We start from the raw sequence: 7,944 nt of genomic DNA on the forward strand, positions 1-7,944 counted from the left end.
ATTTAATCAGTTTGGTTATAGATACTCTGGGTCTTTTGCCATTCCAGGTGTGCTCTTACATAAACCCAGCATCAGTGGGTCATAGACTATGGGGGAGATTTATCAAACATGGTGTAAACTGTATACTGGCTCAGTTGCCCCTAGCAACCAATCAGATTCCACTTTTTATTCCTCAGACTCTTTGGAAACTGAAAGGTGGAATCTGATTGGTTGCTAGGGGCAACTGAGCCAGTTTCACTTTACACCATGTTTGATAAATCTCCCCCTATGGGTCTTTCAGGAATTATGCAAGATGGTAAGCAATTTTATTTTTTAACAGCACATTTGCCTTCAGGTTGAGGTTTACAATGCTACTCCATTCACTTAAGACTCTTAACTACAATACCACATGCTAACTGGGGGCAGGAGTGGCACTGTTTCTGGCAGGAAACATTTGTCTAACCCTGGATATCCTCTTACCCGTGTCCCAACAGGATTTAAAGGGGTTATCTAGGGCTACAAAAACACGGCCACTTTTCCCCCTACTGTTGTCTCCAGGTCAGGTGTGGGTTTTCAATTAAGCTCTATTTACTTCAATGGAACTGAGTTTCATGTGGTCATGTGTTTTGTTATGTCTTTCGTAATTTTTACTCTATTTTATATTTGTCTTGCTCCGCAGTCTATTGTCTTTCTTTAAGATATTCTGGTATTGTACCAGTAAGAAACTGGATAATATAGCCTCCTTTTAGTAACAGCATTCTAACTATCATTTGTATGCATATGGTGATGTTCTCCGATTACAGACTTCAACTTTCCCACCTCTCAACTTCTACGGGACTCTTTTTGGGAGCTTTTATGTTTGATTTGTACACTACAGAAATGTCATTTTCTCTTATGTTAAGTACTTAACATCCTCTCATAATATAGTGCATGATACCATACAATATATTTGTCACAATGCCGAAAAACCAATAAAATATTGAACAAAAAAATCTGAAACATGGAGCAAGTGTCTGATGGGTGGTGACACAAGAGTGTTGGTACCCCTGCTGGAAAGTCCTACTGTTAGTCAGAAAATACACAAGCTATAGGAGGAAAGGTACCCTTCGCCATTGACTTCTAGAGCAAAATGCCATTAGTCAGCCTAGCTGCTAATTTGAGATGGGAATGGCTCACCAAACTAGACATTGTTGGCTCGATACCTATGGCCATATGCATGTTTTCCCCAGACTCCCTAGGGCTGCATCCAACACTATTCAAGTGCTGAATGATCAGACTCAAGACCTTAAAGGGGTTATCCAAAGAGTGGGGGAAAATGAAGTGCTAGCTGGTCTTAACCATCAAGTTCCCTTGAGTATTTTGAGCCATCTGTCCAGCTGGTGCCATACCAGTTACAACTCTTTGTAAGAGCTGGTCTATTAGCCAAGCTAGGAAACTTCATTTGCCATCACCCATTTTCCTAATTGTCCATTTGCATACTTGCCCCTTAGCTTTCTTACCTGCCCACTGCTGTCATTACTATTGCAGCACAGTAAACGGGACTGTTTTTCACCCCAATATGTATTCCATAATAGCTGATGTAGCAGAGCTGAGGCACACATGATGTAGCTATGTGCTGCATAACAGGTAAGTTTACAGGGTGTAGTGTAGGATCCCTGCTTGGCGACAGAATACATTGTTCCATCCAGACTAACATTAAGGGCCCTATTCCACGGGCCAGACCAATGATTAAAACGAGCGCCAATCTGCTAGATCGCCGCTCGTTTACTGGGCCTATTCCACAGCCGGATTGTTGAGCGAGGGCTGCAGGGCCATCATTACCGATGTCCTTGCAGCATCATACGTTACCTGTCCAGGCTTCTTCTCCGCTGTCTTCATCCCTGGGTCCCACGCGCTCTTATCTTCAAAATGGCTGGTCAGCTGATGGGCCACACTCAAACAATCACAGGCCACAGCGGTCCCAGCCCGTGATTGGCTGAACGCTGTTGACCGGCCATTCTGAAGATGCACTGGAGGTGGGCCGAACCACCCTTCCTGGGAAGAAACCCCAGCCCCTCCATTAGAATCAATAGAACCCTATCATAGAGGGGCTAGGGTTTCCTCCCTCTTAAGGGTGGGTCAGCCCACCTCCAGTGCTTCAGCCTGGGCGTACAGTCACGACACAGACAGGTACACATCTGCATTCACTGACTAAGCAGAGAACTATAGTTTTCATATTACAGAAACCTAGGCTCAGGGACACATGCAAGTCTATGGTAGCAGCACAGGTTCATGGAGATGCAGATAATGTCTCCTGGGTCAGAATGGACCCAGAGTAGAGTATTTTACACCTCCAGAGAAGATGGGGGAAGGAAAGGGTGCAAGATAGGTTATACATGTATATTAGACATAGTGGTACTGGGAAGGGGGTTCATTTAGAATATTGTTACCCAGATAACCACTTTAACAGAGGGTGCTATGGTGGGTTGTTCATATACTATTTTTCTTGAAAGCCTAACTAAAGCCAGTTGCAGACTGTAGTCTTAGTCTGTCAGCAGCTGTTTAGGTTTATGTATACTGCGCAAACACTTGTCTCTGCTCTACACAGCTGGGCTATGACCTGACGAGGCGGCATTGGCATTAACTCACACACAAGGGACTACATATTGTTTTTTTATTTAATCTGATCTTGTTCTGCACACCACAGAACTCATGGAAAATGAACAAAAAAACAAAAAGATGTTACAGTGTGTAATGTTACGCGCCAGCAGTCCACAAAGCCTCATTTTATAACCAAATGAATCCGAAGCAGTCAAAGGGAATAAGGAATGCTTGTAATGTTAAGACAAGTGAAGGGGAGTGCCTTAAAGTTTGCCACAGTCAGAGATGATGACTTTCTTGCTTGTTTTCCCGCTGCTGTGGCCGCATGACTCCATTTTCTTTACAACATCTAAGCCTTCAACGACTTTGCCGAACACCACGTGCTTTCCATCAAGCCTGAACAAGACACGAGGGTTAGGTAGCTTATACAAGACAATGGTCACCTATAGACAACATACAGTATATAAAACTCACCATTCAGTTTTAGCAGTGCAGATGAAGAACTGGGATCCATTTGTGTTAGGTCCAGCATTGGCCATAGACAGGATACCGGGTCCGGTGTGCTTCAGGTTGAAGTTCTCATCGGAAAACTTGTTTCCATAGATTGACTTGCCACCGGTTCCATCGAATTTAGTGAAGTCTCCGCCCTGCAGAGGTGAATAGACATTACGTTTAGAGGGGTTATGCAGGAATAAAAACAATTACTTTCTTGCAAACAGTGCCCCCCTGTCCTCAGTTTTATCGAAGTGAATGGAGCCAAGTAGCATCACAACTTGAGATGCAAAACCCAAACTGAGGACAGGAGCCATTTCTGGAATTGGCCATGTTTTACTAAACCTTTGAGGTTACCTTCTCCGCATGCAAACTGCTATGCAGCTTGGCCATGCCCAGCTTTCTACAGAAGCTGCATGATATTATGCAATAGACAACTACATAAGCCTCTAGAAGGCTACATAAAGTCACACATACCTGGCACATGAAGCCTGGGATGATTCTGTGGAAGATGCATCCCTTGTAGCCGTATCCTTTTTCCCCAGTGCACAACTGAATGAAGTTGTCTAAGGAAACAAAGGCAGATTTCATGACAGAGCAACAGATGGATCTCAATATACAGCATGGAAGCTACAACACAAGTGTGAAGTATATGCTGTGCCCTCCTGACTGGATAGTGTGCCCATCTATACCTCCTTTACAAGGTAGAGTTGCATGGAGGCACCAACCACCAGAGGTTTGAGTACCCTATGAGAATCTGGACATAAAGTCATTGAGATCTATGGACTAGAACTTTATACAATCAGTAATAAACCCTATTAAAGGGACATTAGCAGCTTGGAAGAGCATCCGGATGCTACAGGTACTATGGATAACAAGGTGTACTGGGGTCACGGGCAGGGTGTAGAATGGCTTCGAGGGGTTATCCAGCGCTATAAAAACATGGCCACTTTCCCCCTACTGTTGTCTCCAGTCTGGGTGGGGTTTTGAAATTGCAATTAAGCTCCATTTACTTCAATGGAACAAAGTGCCCCTGAACTGGAGACAACAGTAGGGGGAAAGTGGCCATGTTTTTTGTAGCGCTGGATAACCCCTTTAAAAGGGTTATCCAGCACTACATAAATATGGCCACTTTCTTCCAGATACAGCCTCACTCTTCTCCAGCTTGGGCAGGGTTTTGAGGCTCAGTTCCATTAGAGTGAATGTAGCTTAATTGCAAACTGCACCTGAACTGGAAACGTGTTGACTCTGAAGGTGGCCAGGTTTTTGGAGCACTGGATGTGGCCATAGTTTTTGTAGCACTGGATAACCCCTTTAACCTTGCACTGTGTGCTGGCCTATGCTGCCACCTACTGGTGTTGCAAGCCAATGCCGAAAGATACTGTTACAGGTTACAATCCCCCTTGTACAGTCAGCACACTCATGGTCGGTAATGCAGTCTCATACTATTGTCCAGACTCTAGAATTCAGCAGCTTCAAAGTTGACAAACAACCAGAGACCAAGCTGACAGCTGGGTATTGTGAAAGGTATCTGTACAGGCAGCATCTATATGGCAGTGCCAAGCTGTCTGTATTGTGCCCCAGGCTATCCATCATATAGGGATGGGTTGTTGCAAAGATCAAAACCTCATGACTGAAGGCTTTGCCTGCCACTTGGCAGAAAGCTGTGGGCACACTGCTGACAGTGCTTTGGACACCAGTCTGTCCCTATGGCATCAATCAGCAGGGGTGGTCTTGTATTAGGATATATTGCAGAGCTCAGTGGTTTTTAGTCTAGTCTGTTAAAGGGGTTTTCCCCCCCTCTCGTCTCCAGATTGGGTGGGGTTTGGGACTCCGTTCCATTGAAGTAAATGGAGCTCAATTGCAATCCACACCTGAACTGGAGACAAGAGGGGGAAAAGTGGCCATGTTTTTAAAGCACATTGTCTGCCCATAGAAGACTCCAGGTCAACAGCACAGGAATATACTCCATATAAAGCAGCTTCACTTCAATAAGCCAACATGGAAGCAGCTCTTAGGGTGCCCATACACCATCCGTGACCACTCATGCCCCATTAATAGGTCACACCCACCTGACAGTATAACCCCCCATATGCATCTCAGGTACAGCAGGGCATAAGAACACATGATCAGGTCATCTGTCGGCTACAGCTAACAGTTTTGCATATTTTGGCCATGTGTGAATACACCCTTATGAACAGGAGCTGTCCCAGTAATACAAGGGACCATATAGAAACATGAAGGGATCACTTTAGAGGAATTATACAGGATAAGAAACTCTTGAACAGCGCCATCCCTATCCACAGGCTGTGTGTGGTATCACACCACCTCCATTCACTCCAAGCTGCAAAACCCCCACACCCAAACCGAGCGCAGGAGCGGCACTGTTTCTAGATAAAAGCGGCCATGTTTTCCCTAACCGCAGAGTTCACTTGTTATATGGAATAAGGCTGGTCCTTACCTGCTGTCTTTGGGACGACATCGGATCTAATCTGTAAGGAAGTAAGGAGACAAGACGTTACTACAATGCGATGACTACACCCAGGATGAGCGGGGCTATTAGCTGGCATCCATGAGGCCATGCCCGGGGTCCTCGGATCACACATTAACATGCTGAAATCAACATAAGTTCTGTTCGGCACGCTGGAATCCACGGTGTGCACGTAGATAGGAGCAAGTCCCACTTAAGCAATAAAAATTTCTCGGCACTCACCAATTCAACCGTAGTGTTTATGGCATCTTCACAAGTGAAAATAAAATGCAGGACGTGTTTTGGCTATACTGCAGTTGACAGAGGCATATAGCTGAAATGCGTCCTGTATTGATTTATTTTCATTTGTAAAGATGCAATAAACAACTATACAGCTGAATTGGTGAGTGCCGAGAAATTCATTTTTATTGAAGACATCAATATGTCTGACCCTGCACATCCATAGTCCGATCACCACTATAAGGAGGCAGATCTACCTTCTATGCCAGGGACAGGGACCTTTGATCCTCCAGCTGTTGCAAAGCTACAACTCCATCATGCCTGAACAGCCTCTGGGGGGGGGGGGGGGGGGGGGGGCACATTCATTATAGGAGACCCTGCAGTTATAGGGATGCAGCATCTATTCTTAGTAGACGCTGCAGTCCTGTGCCATCCCAGGGCAGCGGATGGAGGTTATGTAAAGTCATTCTGCCTGGAGGACCTACTGCAGGAGCACTTATATAACCCAGAGCCATAGAGGATGGCATCACTAAGTTAGCCAGCCTTCTCATCCTGGACCAAAGAGGCACAGCCTCAAGTTCATGACCTGTAGGGGACGCTGCAGTTACCCTAAAGAGCCCAGGGCCCAAGCACTGACCCCCAACACCATAACTCCCCTCAAAATCATTGGGGGATCCCTCCAAGTCATAGGACCTCACCCTACATGCTGATATTGCAGGACACCAGCTACATACACCGGAGCTGCAGTATACATCACCTGTGCTCCAGAGCAGCATGCCATTCAAGGTCATGGCACCCCAGAGCCAAAGGTTTAAAGGGGGTTATCCAGCACTACAACAACATGGCCACTTCTGCCCCACTCTTGTCTCTAGTTCAAGTGTGGTTTGCAATTAAGCTCCATTTACTTCAATGGAACCGAGTTCCAAACCCCACCCAGTCTTGAGACAAGAGGGGGAAAGCCATGTTTTTTGTAGCACTGAATAACCCCTTTAACAGCAACAAGAGCATAGAGTCTATTGCTACACGACCCCTTTTATTGCCATATCTGGAGGTGTTAAAGGGGGCTCCTCACCCACCCTAAAGAACACCCCTAACCACATCCCCCACAGAGCCCCCTGGCCACAGCCTGCAGCACACATGGCGGGAGAACATGGCTGCAGCCGCATGAGGAGGCTGAGAAGATGGCGCCCCCTCCCTCCTCCTGCGCAGACATCTTACACAGGCACGCGCTGCCCAAAATGGATTCCTTTCCACACAAGCCCCGCCCACTAAAGCCAAAGCCACGCCTCCCCGTCTCCAACTGTCGCTCTATAAGCCGGCATGACAGCGGACGGGAAATGCAGGCGGCGCTCGTTCCCCGCACAGGCCGGGGCCGCCATTACTGCATGCAGCTTAGATACATTAAACTTAGATACATGCAAGGAGACAGACGTGTCTATTACAGCAGCTACACACTCCCCCCCCCCCCCCCCGCTAAAACAATGGCGTAGGCAAAGATCGCGCCACTGCTGCACCACGTGACCCACCCCACCCGCCCTTAGTATGAATGAATAACAGTAGCTTTATTGTTACCTCCATAACAATACGGCCAATAGGCGCGCCATCCGCGCAGATATCGAAGAAAACCCTAGGAAGTGCCATGATGCGGGATCGAGGAGCGGCTCGTAAGAGACTGGCAGCGATAACAGGCCCTTCCGGTGCGAGAGAACAACCGAACAGAACCTAGAGAAGGCGGCTCGGCGGCTCTTATATGTAGCGCTAGCTCCGCCCCTCTAGACACGCCTACCCGCGCTGGGTCAGGACATCAGGAGCGCGAAATCAAACAGCCGGCAGCCAATCGGAGGAAAGCAGCGGATCAGAGGGTGTGGCCTGGTCTAGGTAAGTGGGCGTGGTCTGGAAAGGCGCGGTAGATGTGGGCTGGTTGCGGCTTATGATGCATGGCGGGATGGGCGGCTTGTGTGCTCGGGGCAGGGCTGGGATGTATGATGTATTCTGAGGGGGGACGTAAAGCAGGGCTAGGGAACCTTGGCTCTCCAGCTGTTGCAAAACTACAATTCCCATCATGCCTGGACAGCCGAAGGCTGTCCAGGCATGATGGGAGTTGTAGTTTTGCAACAGCTGGAGAGCCAAGGTTCCCTGACCTAAATAATGGGGGCTTGACCACCTATGACTGAGATGGTCAA

General features: G+C 47.3%; 1 protein-coding gene across 1 annotated transcript; it reads right to left on the reverse strand.

Annotated features, from left to right (window-relative positions):
* Window positions 1-2,621: 2,621 nt before the first annotated feature.
* Window positions 2,622-7,494, reverse strand: LOC138766519 (peptidyl-prolyl cis-trans isomerase-like). Its single transcript, XM_069944112.1, has 5 exons — window positions 7,334-7,494; window positions 5,513-5,543; window positions 3,529-3,617; window positions 3,034-3,206; window positions 2,622-2,955 (listed from the first exon to the last, which is right to left on the reverse strand). The coding sequence occupies exons 1-5, from the start codon at window positions 7,400-7,402 to the stop codon at window positions 2,823-2,825; spliced, it is 495 nt and encodes a 164-aa protein (XP_069800213.1). The 5' UTR covers window positions 7,403-7,494; the 3' UTR covers window positions 2,622-2,822.
* Between the last annotated feature and the right edge of the window lie 450 nt (window positions 7,495-7,944).

This window comes from Dendropsophus ebraccatus, chromosome 1 (genome assembly GCF_027789765.1).
Source record: "Dendropsophus ebraccatus isolate aDenEbr1 chromosome 1, aDenEbr1.pat, whole genome shotgun sequence".
Lineage (NCBI taxonomy): Eukaryota > Metazoa > Chordata > Amphibia > Anura > Hylidae > Dendropsophus > Dendropsophus ebraccatus.

What these genes read in the sequence shown, in the direction of transcription:
- LOC138766519 (XM_069944112.1), bottom strand. Translation starts at nt 7,402, where the DNA reads ATGGCACTTCCTAGGGTTTTCTTCGATATCTGCGCGGATGGCGCGCCT. An exon ending in TGTCGTCCCAAAGACAGCAG is followed by an intron (nt 3,618 to 5,512) that starts GTAAGGACCAGC and finishes TTGTTTCCTTAG; the next exon opens with ACAACTTCATTCAGTTGTGC. An exon ending in TGCACTGCTAAAACTGAATG is followed by an intron (nt 2,956 to 3,033) that starts GTGAGTTTTATA and finishes TGTCTTGTTCAG; the next exon opens with GCTTGATGGAAAGCACGTGG.